Below are 26,331 nucleotides of genomic sequence, written 5' to 3' on the forward strand. Positions count from 1 at the left end.
GAATTGCAGATGTGAAGATAGCTACTTAGAGTTGGAACTATTAAATTAATTTCTTACAGTCAACCCAGCCCAGAGCTACACCTGTCCTGACAACAAAAGAAAGAAATAGTAAGAGGAATCCAGTATTTTGTTTGTCACTTAGGCCTCTGAATATTAACAATTTAGCTTTCCAGATCACATGGCACAACCTATTTGTTGGTGTTCCTCTATAAACCAACAGGCCCAATGTTCAGGAAAAGGCTAGTACTCATATCCCTTTCTATTACATAATTTGATTGGAAGAATTTTACATTTTACTTTTAAATGACTAAATAGAGATATTTAAACTTATTTTTAAAGTGTATATGATGTCCCTGAGAGAAATAATTATTTCTCTCTTATATTAATAAGCAATTAATATGCAGGAGAATGGTGAAGGGGACAGGGGGGAAGAATCCAGTTTTTTGGTTTTTTTGTTTTTTTTGCTTTTCTATTTCCTTATTCAAAGTTCAGACTCTCAAGGACATTTCTGACCCTGCCCAAAGAATTCACTCCACCCAAATCATCTTATCTAGATGGAATTCTTACCCCACCATTGTTCATAGATCATTGACTTGGTGGAGGATAGATCCTTTTGTCTAGGTCAAGTTTTCTTGAACTTTTTCCAAAGTCATGTCTCCAGTTCCTTATTAGAATAAGCCCACCTCTCATTATGATATGCATCCTCTTATTAATTGTTAACCAAACAGAGTTGATTTCCGGCCATTGGGAACACTCACTCTTTCAAGGGTATATGAATGTAAAGTGGCCTACATGATTTGTCTTTAGTTTATGAGAGAAAGCCAAATGACCATCATTTTATTAACGATCTGCTAGCCATAATTTATATAATTGATTATTAATTACCCAGAAATTATGCTCTTAGACTTTTCAATACATCACATCCCTAAATGAAGCCAGCTATGAGAAAATTTCAAAAAGAAATTAAGCCTAAAATAAACGTAGGTAAAATAAACACACTGTTGGCCTAATGCTCATTATTAGGTTTCTAATGTCTAAAGATAGCATTTCTGTTCCCAAAACAATTCATTAAACATTTTTTTTAAATCACTTTACCTGAGATGACTGATGGTAAAATGGGTTAGTAGGTTTCTGCCCACAGAGAGCAGATGCTGATGAAGTGCTAGACACAGACTCTGGCTGGGAAACAAAAGTTATGAAACCACTAGTAAATAGACATGCAGTTTACACAGAATCCATAATGAGGAAGTTTAGTTTTAAGTGGTGCACACAGATACAGAAAGGCTCATTCACATGTGATCATAGGTTTTAATTAGCGGAGAAGTTCATTTGGAGAATAGAATTATGAAAGTACAGTGCTCTCTATTGCTTGTTAAGATATTATCTTTGGTAATCACTGAATGTTCCATTTATCTACTACTATGCTGCTTTTTTCTTTAATGAGTTTTCCCTATATCCTTTGTGACCATAATAGATTCATGAAATAGTCTGAATCAGACCTCTAGGGCCACCAATACATCTTGTTGATAGGCTTTTTCAACAGGACTTTTCAAGTTTGTAAAAATGAAACTAGAAATTATTTCTATATGGATTCTGCATCGCAAATAAAAAATAACAACCTTGCAACAAGTTTCTTGGAGATTTCAAGAATCACTGTCTTTGTTTGCATAGATAATTGGACCCTTCATTAAACTCTAAATCAAGGAAGATTTTCATATTCCTCTTCTACACTTTGCAGATGCTTACCCTCGTTCTGTTTATAATGCTCTGTACCATAAAGAGTACAGGGTTGCCTGCTTTCCGTATGGCTTCCACAGCTTGTTCATGGCTTGCATCTCTGAGGTCCATTCCATCCACCTGCAATGGAAGGCCTCAGCTTAACATTATAAGAAGCTAACGTGAAATGGAGCATTTTGTAGGTCTCAGGAGTGAGAATCATTTATCAGGAGAGCGTCAGGAATATCTGTTCACAGCTTTGAAAGAATTTTGGCATTTTGGCACGAAAACCAGCTTTGTTGAGAATTTGGCTGGGTCTATGCATTTGCCATAAGAAATTCAGGACTTCCAATAAACCTGATTGACAAAAAGGAACTGAGAATTCTTTATTTTTCTTAATACTGCTAAGTTATTTCTTAAATAATGAACACATGATATAAACTCAACAGTTACATAACTCTTATTGTGAAAATCTTTTAACTTTTTTTCTTTACCAGTTAAAGATGGCTAAATATAATATTTCCTGCGGAGTAATGAAGATTATTTCTCCTTTTTCATTCATTGTCTTTTTCTTATTCATTACACAGTTCCTCTGATAAAGAAAAACCTATTCTGGTGCCCAAGAATAATCAATATTATGCAGTAAGGTTAGTTTTGCAAAAAGAGGTTTTTTGCAATAGACACAATAGGTGCTGGAAGCCAAGGAATGTGCTTGTTTGTTAGTAATTTTTACACAAATAGCCTTAAAATAGAAGTTAAAGTTATGTTTTTGTCTAATATAATGGCTTGTCTGAATCATAACCAAATGACAGAAAACAGAGAAAATAAAAAGAAACAGTCCGAAGGCCAAATGCTAATCCTGGTGTGAAAATAAAGAGAATTGTAATCATGGTTTCATCATCTCCAGTGATTACAGTTGTGGTATATGCTAATTCCAAACAGCAAAGTCAAGGTCAACAGGGACAAATCTGGAATGGAAAAAATATGAGCAATATGCATAGAATATCATTGTCTTTAGAACATGAATCATCTCCATTTATACTAGAAAATCTCTGCCAGTAAAGTGGTCTGATTACCTAATTGTGCGCTTTCAGTGAACATTAACAAGACTTTACCTTTCTTTAAGAACTCCCATTCTTAACAAATCAGGATTTCGTAATTGAGATATGCCATTGACTGTCGAATGTAAGCATATGAGAGTGCCCTATTCTCTAACCGCAAGGGGCAAATGTGACTCCCTCTTTAACAGAGGATGTCCATTCAGACAACATTATGCCAAAATGGAAGTTTGCTTCCCTCTGAAGGAGAAGTTTTCAATATGTTATCCTTTCTGGTTGAGTCAAGGAACTTTAGTGTACAGGACACATGGAGGAGCTCACTTTGTGATAGCGTAAGAAAGAAAAAGGATATTCTTAGACTCCTAAGACTTTTTGGAAAGGTGATCAGTAGGCATTTTAACGATAGGTGAGTGACTGTGAGTTACTGAGAAGGGAAGTATCGTCAAATAGAAAAGTCCACCATTCTCCAATCTGCATAATCACAAAATTTAGAAAAGAAAAGAAAAAGAAGGGAGCTATCCATCCTCTCTTCCAGATAGAGAGTCAGTGACTTGCACAAAATCAAACAACTAGGATGTTTAGAAATGGTTCTTTTTAACTCTGAGGTTGACTATCAACACAGTAGCCTGCCTATCACAGCTTAGGGTCCTGGTACTGGAAGGTAACATATTTGCTCAGGATCATGCAGGCATTAAATGTAATAGATACAACTTGAACTTGGGTCATCCTGACATTGACGTTACCTGATTCTCTCTCTTTGGGATAATTTAAATTTATGTCTATACATACAAAATACATATTTATGAAAGGTAGTGTTGCACAGTGGTTAGAATTATGGACTTGGAGTCAGAAAAACATAGATACAATATCTTGCCTCTGACTTTTATTATCCAAGTGACTGGAGACAAGCCATACTAACCTCTCAGTGCTTAAAGCAATTCCCAAGGGCTTATCTACTAAATAAGAGGCTCTTTGATTAGTTCCCACCCTTGGTGTTCTCCATACTGACAAAATCCAACATTCTAGCATACATATTTATATATTTTCTAAAACACAGACATCTTTGCAAATGCTTAATTAAAGGTTTTGGCCACTATATGAAACATGGATGACAGAAATTTTTTCCTGTGGGGTACAAGGGGAATTAAAGATGTCATAAGAATGATTCACTAAGAAAAGACAAAAATAATCAAATGAACCTGAAAGAGAAAAGTGTTAATATTTTCTTTGCTTTTTCCAAAATTTTGTCAATTTAAAATCAACAAATTTATAGTTTTGTAAGCAAAATCAATATTTCTTTTTTCTTTCAGAGGGGTCATGAATGGGTCTCCTATGAATAATAACATCACCAAATACATATATGCATTTTTAAAGGTGTAGAGGAAATTTTCTCATTGACTCAGACTGGGCTCCACTATAATGTTGGAAAAATAGTGAAAATTTTTTCCCTTAGAAAATAAAATAAAATATTCAGCATAAGAAAATGACATTATAGGATACCTCTACTATTCTATCTCCAGTTTTTAAGGTTCCATTTTTGCCAGCTGGACTATCTTCCAGAACATGCTTAATGAAGATACCCCTCATCACTTCACCGTTGCTTAGCCGACTTCCCATCCCACGTCCACCAACGATGCTGATGCCCAGGGATTTGTTTGGTTCTCTCCACAGCTCAACCCTACCAAAACCAAAAAGAAACAAAGGTTTTGTATTCATGTTAGTTTTGCAGCAGTCACTTGTCCAACTTCCTGAAACAACCATTTATATGTAATGAGTTCTTTCTTTTCCTAAATACTTATTTCCTGCATGTGGCAAATATTCTGAACTTGTTTACAAAGATTTGCAAATATATGCAAGGAACATATTTGTCTCCACTAAAGTTTTACCCTAGTGCTTCACTGGAGTATGGGAAGGAGCACTAGTTTCTCAAAAACTATGTCAGCAAAGCATAATTTTGAACATTTAATAGGCTAGAAAGACTTTGAATATAGGTTTGGCAAAGAGTTTTATTTCTTTCATCTGAGGCCCAGCCCAATGAAGTCAGGAGAATATCACTATTAGGTTAATGCTGAAGGTGATGAATTTCTCAGCCAAAGCAGCTAGCTCACTCAGGTGTAGAAGGTTGTGAGCAGTATTTGTAGAAGGAATACCTCTATCAGTACAGCAATGGGGGTCACAGACAGTGAAAGAACTTGCCCACAAAAGCAGATTTTGTGTATGTGGGGGTGCATGTAGGGGTACTGGAGGAAGGAATGAGGAAGTGAAGAGAGAAGCATCAAACAGGCAAATTTAAGTGAGGAGCTGGAAGAACAACCAAAATAATTTGAGAGTGGACGAGTGCAAACAAAAAGCCTTTCACTTACACCTGTATGCAGGTTTGAATATAAGGAAAATGGCATAAAGTGCGAGGAGGGTTAAGAAGAGTTACAACTTCCCTAAAGTTGGCAAACCCCACATTATAATGAAATAGCTCCTATTTCTACAATGCTTGAAGGTGGACAAAGGGCTTACCTCACAAAGAAGTGAGGTCTGTAGTGGGATTAATATTATATTCATGTTACAGTTGAAGAAACAAACTCCTTTGTTCAGTGATTACTCGTCTCCTGGGTTTCACTCAAGGCTCTTTTTTGAGTCTTCTTTTTTTTCTCTCTAGCCTCTTGGTTATCTCAGCTGCTTCTTTGAGTTTAATTAAAATTTCATTGCGGATGATTCAAAGCTCTACATATCTCTTGAACTCTAATCCTAAATCTCCAACTGCCTGCTACCTGCAGATGTCCCATCAGCATCCCAAAATTTCCCGTGTTTCAAATGGAACTTAGCACCCCCCCCCCCACCAAACCTACCCATTTTCTAAACCTCTAGTTCTTCTGCAGAGGTCCTCATATTCCCAGTCACCTGCCTGGTAACCTTGGAGTCATCTTTGATCCTTTCCTCTTCGTTTCTCTACTACATTCAATTCTATCTTTCCTTCTAACCACAAAGGCATCGTTCTAGTTCAGGTCCTCAATCTGAGCTTTAGCACTCCAGACACTATTCTTACAGGATTGGGCCATTCTCTTGTGTATATTATTTGATAGCTGTCTCTTCTTCCACCTTTTGTACATGTCTTTTACAAATTCAGTTTGATTGGTTAGTTTCCTCTTTGGCTTTATACAACTCCCTTTTTTCTTTCTTATTGTAAATACTTATTTTTGTGTCTTCAAAATTTCATTCACAATAACTTTCCATCCCTCCCAGGCTGATTTACCCTGTAGGACTTTAGGCCATGGTATTCTATCTATATTTCTCTGAAACCTTTGAAATCTTTTTTCCCCCAAAACAAAAAGCACATGTCAGAAAATGCCTGCTTTTCTTTTTCTATATCAAAAATTCTAAGAGATGGCCACTTGCCCTCAAGTTTCCAATCATTTTTATCCCAGTAACCACTTCCTCCTTCTTAGGAATGAGTTCAATAATTGCATTCCTTCTCTACTTTCTGAAGGATAAAATTATCACTGAGACAAATGAAATAATTGGTTTCTCTGTTTTGGGCAGAGAGAGCCCTAACAGATGTCTGGATACATGAAGTTTTCCCTCAACTATTAGATCAAGGTCTCTATATCAGAATTGTGATCCCCAAACATCTCATCTATTTCCAACCTGTTCAGATGATCTATAATCTATTTCAATAGCACTATCATTTCTGTCTCTCCCTCCACTGATTTCTTCCCAGGTACTTTCCACCATGCTTCATATTTCCATTCCATTTCCATTTTCTAAATATACAACACTACTTGCTAACCACCTTTTATCTGTTCTTGATCTCTCCTCATGGTATCTTCTCTTTGATGAAGTCCCACTCATTCCTGAAATCCCAGTCCAAAGGCTCCTTATGAAAACTTCCCAAATTGTCATCCCCCTATTACATAACACTTGCATAACACTTACCTTTATGCCTCTCTAATGCATTTATCAAGTAGCAATAGACATCACACCTGACTGTGCTTGTGCACAAGATATAACTCCTACTAAACTATAGGTCCATGATGACTAAAAACTTTCTATCTCCTCTTAATATAACAACATGCCTAAGCACAGCCCTCTGAACATAATAACCACTAAATAAAAATTCCTTAACTTGATTTTACACTTTTTTTCTAGATCCCCTGAAATTGGCACTCTGTGACATCTTTAAAAGAAGCACATATGTTAATTGTTCAGTCAAAGTTTATTTAATAAGGTATGAGTTCTTAGTTCTGTTCAGCCAATGGCCTGTGCAGATACCTTGTTACATACAAGGCACTGCTCAAAATAAGTCATATTTTGATTATTTAGAAGAAGCTGTGAAGCAATTCTTTGTATTTATCCTTTAATGATATGCTGTCCTATGCTCTTATTTAACCACTCTGTATTATCTCTTCTAAGGACAGATAGCATTCTTACATTTTTCTTCTATGCTCCAAATTACCAATCAATCTTCTAGCCAGCATTCAACAAATTATTATTAAATTAAATTTAGTGGATAAATAGTGATAAATACTTCATTTCTCAAACATATAAAAAGTGAGTTAAATTTATAGAAATAAGAGTCATTCCTCAATTGATAAATGGTCAAAGGATATGAACAGGAAGTCTGTAGACAAAGTAATCAAATCTATCTACAGCCATGCAAAAAATGCTCTAAATCACTATTGATGAAATAAATGCAAATTAAAACAACTCAGAGCTACTACCTTACAGCTATTAGATTGGCTAATGTGACAGAAAAAGAAAATGACGAATGTTGGAAGGGATGTGAGGAAATTAATACACTAACGTACATTATTGGTGAAGTTGTATACTGAGTCAACCATTCTGTTGAGCAATTGGCAACTATGCCCAAAGAGCTATAAAACCATGCATACCCTCTGATTAAGCAATACCACCACTGGGTCTCTATCCCAAAAAGATAAAAAAAAACAAAAAGGAAAAGGACCTATTTATATCAAAATATTTATAGCAGCTCTTTTAGTAGGGGCAAAGAATTAGAAATTGAAGGGATGTCCATCAATTGGGGAATAGCTGAACAAATTGTGGTGATTGTGATGGAATACTATCATGTTTTAAGAAATGATGAGCAGGATGATATCAGAAAAACCTGAAAAGACTTGCATGAAGTGATATGAAGTGAAATGAGCAAAACCAGGAGAACTTCGTACACAGTAACTGTAATGTTTTATAATGACCTACTATGAATAACTTAGGCATTCTCAGCAATACAACATCCAAGACAATTTTGAAGGACTTATGATGAAAGGTGCTGTCCATCTCTAGAGAGAGAGAGAACTGGTAGAAACTGGATGCAGATCAAAGATACTTTTTCTTTTACTTTCTTTATTTTTCTTGGCTCTTTTTTGGTCTGTTTCCTTTCACTGGATAATTTACATAAAAATGTGTTTTGAAAGACTACACATGTATAACCTATGTCAAACTGCTCACCTTCTCAGTGGGGAGGGTGAAGGGAGAGAATTTGGAACTCAAAATTTGAAAAAAGTAGAATGTCAAAAATTTTTTTTTTACATATAATCGAGAAAAGTCAAATCAGTTGAATCCTAAGCTAATCTGTTATAGCTTTTATTTCATTCCATCACCACATTTGCTAAAAATAAAGCCAAAAAAGTTTTTAAGAAGTCAACAAAAAGATGTCGCTACTCTCATTCAGTGAAAAAGAGTATGCCCTAAACTTGGAATTTGAGGGTCTGAGTTAAAACATTGACTTTGCCATTTACTACCAGTGTGATCTTGGACAAGTCACCTAACCACTTAACAGCTCTCTGTCTCAGTTTCTTCATTTGTTAAATGAGGAGATTCAACTAGATGACTTCTTTTGTCCCTCCTATTCAAATTCTAAATATAAAGTCATGATTCATACAGCCTTTTCACTCCATGAACTTCCATCTTTCCCTAAGGGCAATTAAGGCAATTAGAGAGATAGAGAGATAGATAGATAGACAGACAGAAGCATTTTAAAGCATTTACTATGTAGCCAATCATGATTAAGTTTATGATCTATTATTCTATTATTAAAGCTGTTCCTAATTTATAGGAAGCAGCTTGATAATAGATTTTTAGTTGATTTTCCCCACCCCAATATTTAATCAGTCAAATGAAACATGAATTCCACCCATTTGCTGCATTTTTTAAAATCATAGAGACAACAAAGATTTATACATAGCAAGGATTTGGGGAGATGAGCAAAGAAAACCACATAAAGTTTTCTAACTTTGAAATATTCTTTACATTTAGTCTTAAAATTCTTTTGCTAAAAATTAGTTATACCTAATATATCTTGTAATGATACCATGACCAGGCTATTAATTCTGGTCTTCAATAATCTTCTCAGTTCTGCACTCCATTTTTCTACATGTTTTCCTATTCTTTCCTCCCAATCCCATCTCCCAAATCTTGTTCATTAGTACACCCTTGATGAAGTCAAGAAATAAAGCTATAAAAAGCAAAGTAAACATTAGCTCACACATTACCAAGACTAGGTTTTCAATCATCTCAATATAATGAAAACTAAATCTTTCAGTTCACATATTTGTTGAGGAGATATAGTCTGGCATAGTTACAAGAGGGCTGCTCCTGGAATTAGAACAACTCGAGTTCATTTAAGTTCAGCTTTGGATACATACTCAACTCAATATCTTTTCCCTCAAACTCTTCCCTCTTCCTAACTTCTCTGTGACTTTTGAAGGTACCACCACCCACCAGCTACTGAGGCTAACTCTAGCTGTCATCCCTGACTCTTCTCTCTCAAACCCCCAATATCTTATCTCTTGCCAAGACCTGTCATCTCTCACACGTTTCCTTCTCTACTCTGACGCTGCCACTACTCTAATGTAGGCCCTCATTACCCCTCACTTGGACTACTGCAATAACCTGTTGGCCCATCTGCTTATTTATGTCTCTCTCCAGTACAGTCTCAACGAGCAAAGTGATTTTCTTAAAGCATAAAACGGATCATGTCATCACCCCACCCTACTCAATAAAGTCCAATGCCTCCCTATTATCTTCAGAATCAAATATAAAATCTTCTGCTTGGCATTCAAAATCTTTCATAACCTAGCCTCCTCTCCACTATTCTAGTCTCTTTATACCTTATCTCCCCTACATAATCTGCAATCCAGCGATACTGGCCTCCTTGCTATTTCTTGAACAAGATTCTCCATGTTGAGACTCTGGACATTTTCACTTATTCCCCCTGCCTGGAATGTTCTCCCTCTTCATCCCCACTTCCTAACTTCCTTCAAGTCCAAGCTAAAATCCCACCTTCTATTACAACCTTTTCCTAATCTTCCTTAATCTTAGTAACTTCCTCCTGTTAATTATTCCTACATATCATGCATATAATTTGCACATAGTTGTCTTCTCCCTTAGATTTTGAGCAACTTGAGGGAATAGACTGCATTTTGCTTTTTTTTTGATCCCCAGTGCTTACAGCAGTGCCTGGAACATAGTAGGTTGGCACATAATAAATATTTATTGACTGATTGATTCATAGTTTTTATTATAATTATTTGTTTCTTATTAGCTCCATAAAGACAGGCATCAGGTATTGTTTAAATCTGGGGATTTCCCCAATACCAATCATGGTACTCTACCAGCCCTATAATAAACATACATAGAATGAATGAACGAATTGACAAAAGAATGACTATACCTTTGTGGCACATTGTTACATATTTAATGTGCTTTTGTATATACAAAGTTGTAACAGCTAAACCACTGGACATCAAAGTGCCCAGAGTATGTATATGGGAAAATACCATCATACTTAAGTAATCTGAAATCACACATGGATTCTCTCTTTTCTTTTTTTTCAATTTATGAAATGAAAGCATTTTCTATTGTAGTGAAGAAACCTAAAGAGTGTGCTGTCTAGATCCACAAATATACATCCTAAAATCCCTGCAAAGACTTTTCTCAACCAGAAACAATACTCACCTCCTTGGCTGACTCCAGTTACTACTGTAGGCTGCATTCTGAAGCTCACTTTCTTCTCCCTCTCCTTCCTCACGTTCTGGGAGTTCTGGGATCTCTCTGTGAAAGTGATGCACTGAGTACTTAAAAAAAAACCCCACAGACTTCTTACCACTAGTTCATCTGTTTCAGCATGAGCATAAAGCCTATGGAACAACTGTTTGTTTCAGCACTGTGAAGCTCCTACTCACTCAACTCCTCTGCTATGTGACTGCAGTCAAAAGCAAGAGATGATGATAAAAAGGTTTTGCCATAAGCATAGTCAAAAGATATAGAATAAATCCCTAAGCCTAGAGTTCTTATTCTGGGTCTGTGAACTTGTTTGTTTCCTTTAAAAATTATTTTTTGATAACCATATTTCAATCAAATTGGTTACCTTTATTATGTGTGAAAATATTATTCCGAGAAGGGGTCCATAGTTTTCACTAGTCTGCCAAAGATATCCGTGATGCAACAAAAGTTAAAAAAACCCTGCTCTAAGAATAAATGTGGATCCTGCAAAAATCTGTTTCTCCCCTACTGCAATGGGAAAATATCATCTGAGTTTTAAAGGAAAAATGGTTTCTTCATTCCTTCATTTATTCTGCAAATATTTGCTGAAGGCTTACTCAGAAAAAAGCACAGTTCTTGGCACTCTGGGAGGTGAGGACAAAAAAACATGCAAAGCATGCTTCCTGTCCCCTGTCCTCAAGTAGCTTACCATCTATAAATCAATACTTTCAAGCTAACCATTCACAAGCATCGGTTCAACAAAAGCTTTGGGAAAAAAAACAAACAAACCAAGAACTTTAAAAGCAAATGTTTTTTCCTTTAACTATAAGAGAAAAACAGAAGATGCTTATAGTACAGCTGTGGCCCATCTGGAGTTACCAGACACACGCTACACTTCCTTACATAGGAATTTGATTAGAATACAGACTGTGTTTGGATTTTCCCCCTTTCCATGTCTGCTACAATTTTGCTTTTACCAAATGCTAACTATAAAACAAAACATATCTGGATCTCTGATAGGCAGTAAGTACAATAGATATCAGCAAGGGAATGCTTTTTTCTTTCCTAAAGAGAAAACATAGCCTGTGTCACTTGGAAATTACATTTAAAGCCTACTGAAATAAAGTATACCAGGGGCTTATTTACAGCTGGAAGCCTGCTAAAAAACAGTGCACACTCAAAATGGACACATTTCTGTAGCTTCACTGAGCTTTCCCACACTCTGATGCTCAAATAAATCAGTGCAGGATAAAATGAAGTTGCAGCAAGAGGATGGGTGGAAACAACACCAGACTGAATATCAGAAAATCCAGGTCTACCATTTAGTACTTGTAGTACTTCAGGCAAGTGACTTAATCATTTTGGGTTTCAGTCTCCTCAACTATCAAATGGACAGGCTGGAATTGATCAGGAGTCTTTAACTCGGGGTCTGTGAATTTGATTTAAAAAAAAACACATATTATGATATCTGTATTTCCATATAATAGAATTCCTTTAAAATCCTATCAATTTTACTTAAGCCATTTAAAAACATTATTGTGAGAAGGGCTCTGTAGAGTCCATCACACTGCCTAAGGGGTCTATAACAAAAAAGGTGAAAAATCTCTGGCCTAAATGGTTTTTAAGTACCTCTCCAGCTCTAATATTCCTTGAATCTATAAAAGGACACAAACAGAATCAATCATTTAAATGATTGGTTAAAATCTAATAGTATATGAAATGTATATAAAGACTTCTATAAAGAAAACAAAAATAACTAGCCTTATAAACATAGAGAAAAAACGTTTTAAACGAGGAAAAACTTGCCTAGGCTATTCCGGAATGTTAATCTTGTAAAAAGTATGTGTTTGGATTTTCTTTCTGTTTAACATAAGAGTGTTACAAAGTTTTAGTGTAATAATTTTTTTTCCAGATTTGAAATTTGGGAAATAGTTGTAGAAGTGGTTTTGATTCTTTTCAATATCTCATAAAATAAGACTTTTTGTATGTTAATGTATAAAGAAAATTTAAACAAGGTTATTTTCAATTTGAAAATTTTGTATAATTAAAATAAATTCTTCTGTATTCATTACTGGTATGGTGCCACTGCAAAACTTTAGGGTAGAGGATTATATTTTGCTAAACTATTTAGTTAATTAAGAAATCCACAAATCTTTTATTCTCAATGACATTTGTAATTATAAATAAAATGACCTATGAAAGTTAATATCTTCCTAAAAATCTTATTTAATAAACAAAAATATTTCCAGACATAAAAAAGAAATAGTTTATGAAAAAAGGGACTTCATCAAGTGTTCTATTTTACCAGTAGCAAATAGGTTTTACCTTAGAATAGCTATCAAAACAGATGATTATGTTATTAAACAATGTATTATTTTTTTTATTGCCGGTACTTTTTGGGTTCATAGTATATTTTCCATATTTTTCTATATTTTCTAGATTAAACTTTTCCTTAGTATTAGGACCCTTGAAAAGAATGATTCTAACGCTGCTTGAAGGCCTCTATGTGAGTGGCATTACACAAAAGTTTAGTTGTTCAACTGTGTCTGACTCTTCACAACTCCATTTGGGGTTTTCTTGGCAAAGATACTGAAGTGGTTTGCTATTTACTTCTCCGACATTTTACAGATGAGGAAATTGAGGCAAATAAGGTTAGGTGACTTGCCCAGGGTCACACAGCTAGTAAGTATCTGAGGCCAGATTTGAACTCAAGATTAGTCTTACTAACTTCAGGCCTGGCACTCTATCCACTGCAGCACCTAGCTGTCCATGCAGAAGTGTACAGCATTCTAATAATCTACTTTAAAAGTAGAAAAACAAATTTTAGAATAGTTGCTCACATTTGGAAAATATGAAAGAGCTCATGCTTCCAGCTCTGTCCCTTCCACACAACTAAGCTCTAGGATTTGAATGGCAGCATAGATATGAGTGGAAATGTTGAGCTCAGCCATGGTCTTTCAGTTTTACTAAATTCTTTTGGTCCAGTTACTAAGAGTATTTCGATTACCTGGCAGTGTAAGATGAAAACATATCGAGCGACATTGCTTCCCCAGACTGGTGTCCTAAATTTGCTCGGTACTCTTCCAAAAGCTCCGCAGGCACATATGTAACCCTAGAAAATAAGAGATTACATCCAAGTAAAAAGGGGTAGCAAAGATTAGCAGAACGTTGAGGAAAAAATAAGAGAACCTTCCAAAAGGGCAAAAATGCAATGTCAGCATCCTTAATAGTCATATTCATAGAAAAGTTAACCATCCTTCTGAGCCCATTATGCTAAAAAGTGTAATATACTAAAAGAAACCAAATTAGGAAGTTAAAGAACCTCTGAAAATCTATTTGTCATTTGTAATTAAAGTAAACAATTTTTAAAAGGCTCTCCCCCATATTTTGAATGCATTCTTTCCTCATTCCTGCCCATTAGAAACTATTCCTTTATCTTTTCTAGTAAGCATTCCCTGAGAAATTTCCCTCTCCTCAAATTTATGGACTGCATTTTTTCTGGCTCTTCTCTTGCTTTTATCACATTCTACATTGTATCATACTGGTGTAAACGTAGTACACTAAACCCCAATTAGACTGCAAACTCGTGGAAAGTGCTTATCATCATTATTATTTTCATCTTTGGTATCTCCAGTACTGAGCAGAGCTAGGCACGTAAAGGCACTTTAAAAAATGTGTGTTGAACAAAGCTGAATTAGTAGCATTGGCACATGAAATAATGCCCTAGAAAAAGTCACTTACTATCATGGCCTCTGAGTGAAGGCAATTACCAACTTTATGCGATTTGGCTTGAGTCCTCATCATTCAACTCACAATGATTTATCCAATAGCCTCTTCGTTGACGAATGTAATGGCTTTTTATCAAGCCTCATATTTCTTAATTTTTTGTCATCAATTGACACTGCTGAACACTTTCTCCTCTCTGACCTGGGATTTTACTTTTATTTTACTGTTCTCTCTTAGTTTTCTCACCTATCCAACTATCCCTTGGTCTCCTTTGGCGGCTTATCATCTGCATCATGCCCCCAAATAGTGGCTATACCCCAGTGCTCTTTCCTTGGCTTCCTTCTATTCTTGCTCAACACTCTTTAACTTAGTGACCTCATCAGCTCTCAATAATTTAATGATCATCTCTATGCAAATGACTGTCAGATCTATATATCCAGCCCTAGACCTTCTCTTGAGCTATAGTCCTACATCACCAACTACCTATTGAACGCTTTTAATTAGATGTCCTGTAGGTATCTCAAACTCATCATGTCGAAAAGAGAACTCGTTATCTTTTCCCCAAAATTCACTCTTCTCTCAAACTTCCCTATTTCTGTCAATGGTACAACCTCAATTTGCATCCACAGAGTGCTCCCTGACTCTTCACTCTCCCTCATCCCACATATCCAATCAGTTCCCAAATCTTACTGTTTCTACCTCCACAACATTTCTCAAGTGTATCCCCTTCTCTCCACTGACACATCTACCACCTCAGTTGAAGTCCTGAAAAACTCTCATCTGGACTATATCCTCCTAATGTATTCTCTCTGTCTCATCTCGCCCCTCTCTATTCCATTTTCCACACAGGTGACAAAGCAATTTTCCTAAAGTACTGGTCTGACCATGTTATTCCTTTTTAAAAAAAATTATTTTATTTTTAAATTATGAAATAAAACAAGCATTTCTATAACATAGCATAATAAAATGATGACTACACATGAAACTGCAAATATTTGTTAATAAACTTCAGTGATTCTCTATTATTCTAACATCAAATGTCAGCTCCTCTGATTGACATTTAAAGTCATTCCTAATCTGGCCCCAACCTCCATTTCTAGCTTTACTGCACATTATTCTCCTTCATGTACCTTAAGTTCTAGTCAAACTGGCCTTCTTAGTGTTTCAAACACCACCCTCCATTTCCTTTGCATAGGCTGTCCCACATACTTAGAATGTACTGTCTTCTACCTCACCTTGGCTTCTTATAATCCTTAGAATAATGCAGGACTCAATCCTAGCACCACTTTCTTGATACACCAAACTGTTAGTGTCCTCCTGGCCTAAATCAACTTGCATCTAATTTGCACATACCTATACATGCACATATCATCTCTCTGACAGAATGTAAGCTCCTTAAGGGCAGAGCCTATTTCACCTGCATCTTTGTATATCCAGCACATAGGGGATGTTTAATAAATGCTTGTTGATCGAATATCATTTAAGTAGCATTGGTTTTCATTTTGTGTTGCAGGAACATAAGCAGCCAAATCTTTCCATTGAAAGTTCACAGGAAACCATGATAGTAGTGATTAATAAATGTTGAAATTTATGGCAATTCCCAAATAATAATAAGGCTTATAATGATTTCTTGGTATTGGAAATATGAAAAGCCACGTGAAGCATCAAAGTCCTCTGAACTTGTCCAGGTTCCAGGGCACATCAAATTCAGCAGCCCGCTGCACTAGCTTTGTCTATCCAGGACTACTGCTACTCCTTCTGGACATCTAAACCAGTCATTTTAATTAGCAAGCACTATGAAGGACCGCATGGAAGCCCTACCAAGTGGTGAGCCTCAGACTCTGAAATATGACAGCAAATTGTTTAAACTATGTCAAAAATATCTCTTTTTCCTTCACAAACTTCCTCTAATGATATTGAGAAAAAGTTAACTTGGCATATAAAATACAAGCATTCATTTGCTCATTCACTAAATGCTCTTGGAGTAACTATTGCACTGTGCTAGGTACTGCCTTCAGTTGCTTTGTGGATTGCTCAGTATCCCACTGTGGGCAAAGTATTTGGCTTTTGCCCCATTATGTTACTTAGTGCACCATACTTTGGGCTCCCTAGTTGGAACTTGAGCTAGAGATCAATGAGTAGTGGGGCAAGTTAAATACGTTAAATGAGATCAAGCCTGTGTATTCATGTAACTAAAGTGTACTTATGGACCAACAACTGCATGATACAGAGATTATAAATAATGTGAAAAATACCTACAAAATCAACACAAGGGTGATATTTACATGAAAATTCAGTATTTTCTGGCAGGTCTGAGGATTATCTTTTTATGCTACTCATGTGATCTAATTTATCAAATGAAGAAATTATATAGTTTTAAGTGGGAGACTCTATTCCCTTTCACCTTTCAATGCCCATCACTAGGTCCTGTTAATTAGCATGTTAACCCAAAACACTAACGTATTATGTAGATACACTCTTACCTAAGATACATCAACCCTATGGAACCACTTGTATACATTTTTACCAGGTGATGTACATTAGCCAATGAAAGAGGAAACACAATTTATTGGATTTAGTTTCAACCTGGAATTCAGGAGAACTAAAAAATTCTAGAAAAAAATTAATAACTGTTTAATCTTAGGCATGGCAATTAATTGTGTGATGGCATTTTAAGGAGGCATGCCATATGCTAGACAAATGATAGAGCAAGGAGAGGGCAGTATCCTCCTGAGGTCCAAATACGGAGCCCAACAAGTATAAATATAAAGGCCAGGATATGTTAGTATCACAGTATATTCAGGTTGATAACATTCAAGGGACTAAGATGAGTAGGGATATTATTATAGAGGCAGAGACTGAAGCAGAGAAGTGAAGGTACACATAGTAACATAGAGGGAAAGCTGGATTATTTCTCCAACTTGAGGTAACTCCTCAGAGCACTGGTCTTTAATAGCGATCCCAGCTCCCATCCTGCAATGATCTGTCTGGGTGTCCCTGGCTTGTATCTTCTTTTGCTCCACCTGACTAGCAAGGCCATGAATCCTGACATTAACCTCTACGTTCATCTAATCTTCAAAATAGTAATGAAGAGATAGGCATTTGCCTCACAAAGGTGCTTTATGAAGCAATGAAGAAGTACTGAAACTCTTCAGAAGAAATAATAAAAATCTGAATCGTAAGCCCTACGAGAGCAGAATTTCTGTTTAGTTTATCCATCTCCCCCAAAATCTAGCACATTGCATTACATAATTCTTCCCCACCACTACCCCGCAACACCTTTGGTGGGGGAAAAGGGATAGACAGTGCAGACCAGTGATTGCATAAGTTTTGGGAACTCCCAATAAGAAAATGCTCTCCAAATGAGGTATAAAATTCATTTATAACTTAGAGTCTTAAAGATTTGCCTAGGCTATTAAGAGTTTAGGTGATTTGCCCATAGCTGCACAGCTAGTATATCAGAGGCAGTCTCTAACCTCACTCCATCATGTTGCCTCTAATTATGGTATATTTGTTGAATGAACAAGTAAGTGAATAAATGAATGCCAGGAGAGTCCATGATGTTAAATATGGAGGAAATGAGTACTTAAACTAAGGTCCTCAAGAGTTTATATGAGATAGGTGACAGGTCTAAAAATATCATTAACTATCTAAATCACAATATAGAAATCTGGAAGAAAAATCTAGGAAAGTAATGAGGAAAGAACATGAGAACCAAATGAAGAGAAAACAAAACCCAGTGAAACATTTTTAATTTATGTATGAGATGTTAAGCTTCCATACAAGTGCTGTGTAAAGAGCTCTGTTCTAGATCCTTTTCTCATTTTCCTTCTTTGACCAATAAAAGCTCTCTACAGATGCCTGCCAGACAGAAACCTGAGGGGGAAAAGGCAGTTTCATAAGTATTTATCCAAGCGAAGAGAAGAGAACCAGCAACACCAACATCTGATAATGCAAGGGTGCATGCAGTGCAATGAGGGCACCGAACACACGCTTGGCCACACAGTCACACAAAACAACCTCTAAACCACCAACAAAGAAAACTGAAACTGGGTTATGTACCACAAATGGAACACATTGAAGATAACTTATTTGACAGCTAGTGTTAAATATATGTATATACATACACATGTATATGTATATATATATATACACACTTAAAAATAAACTAGGCTTCAGTAATATATGAAGGGGCAAAAAAAAAATATCACCAATAACATTAGTGCCATAGAAAATGTGACAAGGAGATTAATCCAGATACTGTGCTAGAACTCACGGGTAGGATTATCCTCTTGTAAACAAGCTTGAAAGCTCAACGTTTAGAAAAATACAATTTTTCAAATGGGCTAACAATCACCAATCTGAAAATGCAGCAACCATTTTCCAGCCCTGCTGGAATTTATGCTTAAATTTGAATAAGTAAAAAAGCTGAAATGTATATGCTGAATCTATATCTGGATGCATCCCTGCTTTTGGATGTTATAAAAGCATGAAATGGTTTCACAGACAAATTGCAACATATAGCAATAATGAGCTTTTGAATCGCCAATACTCACACATAAAAGGGGGCCTGATCATCAGCAGGTGCTGGAGAAGATCTAGAATGTGAAGCATACGATGCAGCATCTTTTTACAATGGTGTTAACAAATGTCAGTGTCTTGTGCTGAATGTGAGATGCATACATATGTAGTTAAAAGTGTGTGCTCCTGTTCCTCCCCCCTCTTTCTACCTCCCTCCCATCTACACCTCCCCCGGAAAGCATCTGCTCTTTACTGGTGTCTATAGCAGTGATTATTAACAAGCATGGAAAAATGTAACTGCAATCAATCTTTTATTCCTTGATCAGGAATTCATCCCACACTTTAGGTTAAGGCAGGTGAATTCTGATTCAGCTCAGTAATTATCTGGCAGATGTTACTAGCAGCTGCTGCTAAGCGCAAAACCCTGGCTATTATTACAGAAATATAAGGGCTCCTGGCAAGGTGGAGTGAGAAGTGAAACAGAATGCATTCTGGTGAGGCTACACATCTGGTTTTCCCCAGAAAATAATGAAACCTGGAACTTAAACTGGCTGTTCTTGAACTCTTAAAGCTAAAATTCTCTACATACACATACGCATACACACACACACACACACACACACACACACATTGTTTGCCATGTATTGTGACTTTCAAGAATACTGAAGCATTTTCTCAATAAACAGCCTTTCCTAAAACCAAGCAACTTTATATTTCATTCTGGGGATGCTTTTTTTCTCTTTTAGATCTCCTCTATACAAGTTATCCATAATCCACCAAATATGCCCTGTCCCCCCCCCAAATTTTTCCTACTTTGTAGGAAAAAGCCTAATCTCATCTCTCAACACAATTAGAAATCTTAAACCAAAATTGAAACCTCAGTGGTCCAGAGGTGAGGCTTCTGCTCTTGTATGGTAGAATACAAGGGAGTGATGTTTCCTTTGTGAACATCAAATGGGATCCAAGTAAAATTAGGTCCTAGCTTCATGCAAGTCCGGTGGCAGGGGAAGAACACTAAGGACAAATGCCCTCTCTACCCAACACTTATGATAGCTGACCCAAATGGCTGAAAGTTGGCTTTTTTGTGGTTGTTGTTTAGCACCCATTCTAGTGTGGGCTATAAGGGATGTGCGTGTCTACATATTTATATCTATACATATATGTGTGTACAGATGCATACACACATACATATCTCTGTGTATATACATATGTATATATACATATATGTGTATATATGCATATATACCTACATACATACACACAGACACACACACATATATTCTTTTTATAATCTCCTTTCTTCTTTGTACTCTTTGCCCAGTGAGCCAGACTCTACAGCAATCTGAAGCAAGACTTGGTAGTATTATATGTATGCTTTAACCCCCTCCCCCCATAAGATTAGCCCATTTTTTCTCTATTTTTTGGAAATTACTCATCAGACCTCCTCCCTCGAAGCTCTTGACAGTCAGAGTAAAGCTATCTTCAACATGAAATTAATAAATTCTAGTGAGGAACTGAAAGAAGAGGCAACAGAGAAGAGCAGCAGTTTCAGTTGTGGAGAAGGGATGAATTCACTTCAGTCCTTTCAAGCCGCCAACAGAAGCTGACTGAGGCATGCCATTCCATATTATAGTCACAATGGCCCTATTCACACAAAAGTTTACAAATACTGCAATATAACAGAACAATGAGGATAGTAGGTACTGAGTTCCAATTCAGATCTCTCAGGAAAAGGTAAAGTGATCTGTATTAGCTCCAATAACAAAAAACTTAAAAGTCATAATACAGCAAAAGAAAAGACTCAGTCATCACCTTATCCATATAGGATGCCAGAGATAAACTCTACAAATCAATATTTTTTCAATAAATGGCGTTATCCCTTTATATCCCACTTTTCTTTTGAAGAGAAACAAATGATAGTATAAAAGAACACTGAAAAGAAGACATGATTTTTTTTCATTAGTGTATACTTAGATAACATTTGTAATTTTCACTTGTACTTAACATTGTGGTTGAGTATTAAAGTTATATGACCTGATTTTTAAATAAAGGATTAATTAAGACATGCAAATATTGAAAAACCATTAATGAAGCTGGGGAAGGGGCTAGGTTGTATAATAATAATACCTCTTTTGTATATAACCAACAGAGTCAACCAGAAAAATGTTATAAGATATATGTCTGCTTTTTATTGAAAGGAGAATGAAAACCAGATTGCAATTGTGGCTTTTCTTTATGAAAATTCAACATACTTTCTTTGTAGGAGAACCAGTAATATAAAATGCATGTAAGTAAAATAATGTGCAGTGCACAAAACCAGTTACACAAAGTAATCTTAACTCCAGTTCCAGATGAACATCATGCTTGGGTGCTTATGAACATCAGATCTGGCACTATTATATTCCCTATAGAGGAATGGAAAATGTAGGATCACAGAATTTTCAGCTATAAGGAGAGGGAGGCCAAGACCAAAAGAAAGGTGACTTGAAAGAGGTACTAAGTAGAAGATATGGGGTTCAAACTCAGATCCTCTGACTCCATGGCCTTGTTCATCACAACTAAACAAGGCTACCTTTCATGAGAGGAAACAATCACCCTCAGAAACTGGCTATAAAACAATAAGGCTGATTTTGTAGGTGCCTTAAGGAATCAGGCTCAGTTCTTTAAATAGGTATGCATCTTATGACACATTCAGTGAAACTGAAAAAGTTAACATTTTGTCATCCTCTAAGAGCACTGATTATTTAGAAATCTACATTCAGAGCTAGAAAGTGCATCATAGCTCATCTAATTTAACCCCTTCGTTTGATAGAAAAAGAAAGTTAAGGCATGGAGATTTTCATTTGTTTGTTTCATTCTGTTTTAGGTGACCTACTGAAGTCACACGGGAAATGGCAGAGCCAAGATACGATCAGGTCCCTAGGCAGGTAGACTAGAGATCTTCCACTGGGGGATATGGAGATTTTTCCAGGCCTATTTTTGAGACTCTCTGGTTAAGCTGTTTAGCTCTGAAACTTCCTTCATCATTCTACAACCCACTGGTGTCCTAATGCTCAATCAAGTTTTTCCTCTTAGTGGGCCCCTCGCTTCTGGAATTTATTGGGGACCCAGAGTGTCACCAAATCCTCCAATGGTTTTCACAGTGACACGCTTAGGGGTAGAAAGGTCATGGATAACATATCCCCCAGCTATAACTAAAGTTAAAGAAAAAACAGCAGTATTTAAATATAAATAGCTACTGTTATGCAGTAAGAAAGAGAACTAATGCAAGGAACGTGATAGTTAATAAGGATTTTTTTTTTGATATGTTTTTCTTTGTTATAGGAAGCATTCAGTGTGAAGTATGGGGTATCTAAGAAGAAATGATTGTAAAAACATGACAAAACATTTAAAATATACAACTAATTAAACTGCTAATATTTAATAAATATTATGTTGATTTGAAAGAAAAGTACAAATTTTAATGATTTTAGATCCTCTAATTTTATAGGTCATATAGGCCTTAGTGTTTATAATTTTTTCAAAGTTCTTTCCGAACTATTACTTACTTTATGTCAGATCCAATGAGAGAATGTCTCCTTAACATGGCTCTTGCCTGGGCGCTAGTTAGATTGGTGGTAGATTCTTCATTAATGGATAAGATACAATCCCCTACACCAATCCGGCCATCGCGACTGATAGCTCCACCATGGATGATACTTCGAACTATCATTCCTGAGCCATCTTTGTTAGAACTTACCGTCATTCCTATGAAGAAAAAGAAATAAAGGATTTTGTTGTATACATAAGTTTTCAATATTTTGTTAAATGGGGACTATAGACGACAGAACAAAGTGGCTTTTGTTAGGTTATTTAAAGCAAATTGGTGGGAAAAAAAAGTCACCCAACTACCAGGGGAAGGAATTAATTTAATTTTCTGAAAATTAAATTACTTTTAAATTAATTTAATTCCAAATTAAATTTATTCTAATTTAATTTTAAGTGAAGTTTACTAAAGATAAAATGTTCAATATTCACAATTTTAAAAACTAAATGGGTCTGTATCACAGAATAGATCAGTTAATAAAATATCCAGGCCTCTGACTATCAAATCAAGAAGATAACACTACTCAAACACTATTCCCTAGGTTGTTTTTCTGCCTACATTGAGAAATTTTCACTGATCAAACCACATTATGACCAAAAGCAGGATCCAAGTTCAGCTACAATGATACCTCCTACAGGAAGCCATTTCTAATTGGTTGACAAGAGTTTTCACAGGACTCAAATCTTCTGGTATTCTTTCTTCTTATTTTTGATTCCTCCCTCCACCCCCAGTAGAATACAACTTTCTCAAAGGCAAGGACTGTTTTTGTTTTTATCTTAGCATAACCTCCCCCTAGTGCAGAGTTTTGCATATAGAAACTGCTTAATAAAGGCTTAGTAAAGCTGATTAGCTGAAATGTGCAACACAAGGACTGATTGGGCTTACAGATGCAATGATAATAACTTAAATGAATGTAACTATTCAAAGATTACAATGTACTTTCTCAAAATAACACTGAGGCATCCATTAGTGATGTATTCCCATTTTACAAAAAAAAGGAAGCTAAGACTCAGAGGGTTACAGTGACTGGTCCAAGGTCATACTACCAAAGAGTGGGGGGACAAGACTTGGAATATGAGTGCCCAGCATTCTTTCTCAGCCCTATTTCATACCACTGCTCTCCTAACTAAGAGTACCATGGCTAGAGCCATGCAAAAAAGGCTAAAGCCAGCTAGCCTACATAGGTGTTGGACTAAAGATAGCAATCCTTGTTTTACAGCACACACCCTGCTAAATGCCAGAGATACAAAAAAGCCAAAAGGAGTCCCTTCACTCAAGGAGTTTACAATCTAATGGGGAAGAAAACATGCAGATTAAGTTGGTAGGTGCAAGACATACCAATTTGATGGAATCTTATTGGGGAAGAAGGTTCTAAGAGCTCAGAGGACCAGGAAAGGCCCTTTGCTAATGTTATAGTTCTTTTTTTTAAATTTATCTTGAAAGAAGAGGGGGATTCTATTTGGAGGAGAGGTAAGAGAACATTCTAGGCATAGTGCAGTCTGCATCCCATACAAGGAAGAGAAAGAAAGCCAAATAAGCTGAATTCTAGAGTATGTGGTGGGAAGGAAGGATAGGAGGCTGGAAAGGACTAGGCTGTAAAGAGGTTTAAATGACAAACAAAAGACTTTATATCTGATCCTGGAGGTAACAAAGAGCCCCTAGAGTTTATTGAGTAGCCTGAATGACATGGTCAGATCCATGCTTCAAGAAGAGAACTCTAATGACTATGTGGACAACAAATTGGGGAGGGGAGAGCCTGAGGCTGAGACACTAATGATAAACCCAGCCAACTCGGTCCCAGCATATGTATTATGAGTTATGCTAAGTGAGTATCCAGAGTTCAGTTTCCCTGACATTTTCAAACACAGCCTCTAACTTAGCTGGTCATGAGGTTGTCAAGACATGTCAACCCTACAAATGATGGTCAATCATTGTTTTGTCTAAGCCTTAACTCTCTTCCGCACTCCAGTCCATTCCACATACAACTGCCAAGGTAATTTTTCAAAAACACAGATCTGACCCTGTGACTCTCCTACTTAACCAACTCTAGTAACTCCCTATTGCCTCTCAAATAAATATTAAATCTACTCAGTTTAACTTTTAAAAGTCCTACACTTCCTGGCCCCAGTATATCTTTCTAGTTTTAGTAGGCATTATTCCCACTCCCACAATTTCTGATCAAGCCAAACTAGTCTTTCTATTCCTCACACATGATACTCTGTCTCCCATCTCTATGCCTCAGCACTGGCTATTCCCCACAATGAGACACCCTCCCTCCTCACTTCTACTTCCTGGCTTCCCTAGCTTCCTTCAGGTCCTAGCTAAAATCCCCCTTCTCTGAGAAACATTTCCTAATCTACCTTAATTCCCTCTTTCGACGAGCTCCAATTTATCCTGTAAATATCTTGTTTGTACATAGTTGCTTGCATGCTATCTCCCCCATTAGAATGTAATCCTTGAAATCAGAGCTGTCATTTGTCTTTCTATCATCAGTGCTTAGCAAAGCTCCTGGTACATAGTAGATGCTTAATACAGGTTTACTGACTGCATGGAAAAAAAAACAAAAAAAGTCTTCCATTAACCTCATCACATCTATCTACATCAAAATTTTTCAAAGGCATAATTTGAACTAATCACCTGGACTTCCTCACTACTTAATTCTTGGCTTTAACCTGACTTTCACTTTCTGTGGATCTCCCCTCTTGAAGGGGTGCTGGTTTCCAGGCTCAAAATCTCTACAAATTAAATAGCATACCTTTCTTTTTTATAAATTATTTTATTTTTAATTTATGGAATAAAACAAGCATTTCCATAAGAAAGTATGAAAAAAAGGATGATTGCATATGGAACTGGCAATCTTCTATGCATAACTTGCTATTCCTTTCAAATACATGGCAAAATTATCAAGTAAATTTTCTTCCTTTTTTTCTTCCCTCTCCTCTCTGCCTCACCCTAGAGATGGCTATCATTAGTCACAAATAGGTATATATGTAAAATTATTCTATACATACTTCTTTCTCTATTCTCATTACCACAGAATAACCATTCAGTCACTAAGATTTGTAATCTCTGTAATGTTTCTCAATTCCAAATGTTCATTAATATTTAGATTCTTATTATATCTTTCCTAGACTATTACAGCACCTTCCTAACTACTCTCTAGTCTACAGCCTCTAGACATCTCCTTCCATTCTAAAACACAATGCATTTGACTTCTGGCAAATTTTAATTTCATGAAGGCACTATTCTCATTAGCAGTACTTTGCACACAGTAGGTATTAGATACATAGTAGTTAAATTAATGAATGATATCATTATCTTTCTTCAAAACTTTTAATGGCTGTTCAATCAAATAGACAAAATCTAAATTCCTTAGCTTGGCTTTTACTGTCTTATACAACATAGCACCAATTTGGCCTTATCTCAAATTCCCCAAACCGACCCAGTATTTTTCAGACTTTGTATTTTTGCTCATGCTATTCTTTCTGCCTAGACTTCTCTCTCTCTCCTCCTCCCACCCCATCTTATTCTATGTCTATTAAAACAATTCCTATTTCTACAGGGATCAGATTGTCACCATCAAGTATTGCTGTACAAAACAATAATAGCTAACACCTATATAGCACTTACTATGTGCCAGGCATCGTGTTAAGCTCTTTATAGATATTATCTTATTTGATCCACAAAAACCCTGGGAGGCAAGTATTATTATCTTCATTTTTATAGATGAGG

General features: G+C 36.2%; 1 protein-coding gene across 11 annotated transcripts in view; it reads right to left on the bottom strand.

Annotated features, from left to right (window-relative positions):
- The window catches only part of MPDZ (multiple PDZ domain crumbs cell polarity complex component), a 228,186-nt gene that overhangs the window by 58,261 nt on the left and 143,594 nt on the right, over positions 1-26,331 (bottom strand). For 4 of the 11 annotated variants that reach the window (XM_036737842.1, XM_036737841.1, XM_036737839.1 and 1 more), the window contains exons 22-26: positions 22,562-22,760; positions 13,774-13,878; positions 10,740-10,835; positions 4,275-4,452; positions 1,747-1,857 (exon numbers count right to left, since the gene is read on the bottom strand). In XM_036737842.1, the coding sequence (XP_036593737.1) occupies positions 1,747-1,857; positions 4,275-4,452; positions 10,740-10,835; positions 13,774-13,878; positions 22,562-22,760 (689 nt within the window). Of the gene's footprint in view, positions 1-1,095; positions 1,180-1,746; positions 1,858-4,274; positions 4,453-10,739; positions 10,836-13,773; positions 13,879-19,048; positions 19,091-22,561; positions 22,761-26,331 lie in introns of all 11 variants that reach the window. The other 7 variants (XM_036737840.1, XM_036737837.1, XM_036737845.1 and 4 more) reach the window with 4 other exon arrangements.

The sequence above is a fragment of the Trichosurus vulpecula genome, chromosome 9, assembly GCF_011100635.1.
Source record: "Trichosurus vulpecula isolate mTriVul1 chromosome 9, mTriVul1.pri, whole genome shotgun sequence".
In the NCBI taxonomy this organism is placed as follows: domain Eukaryota; kingdom Metazoa; phylum Chordata; class Mammalia; order Diprotodontia; family Phalangeridae; genus Trichosurus; species Trichosurus vulpecula.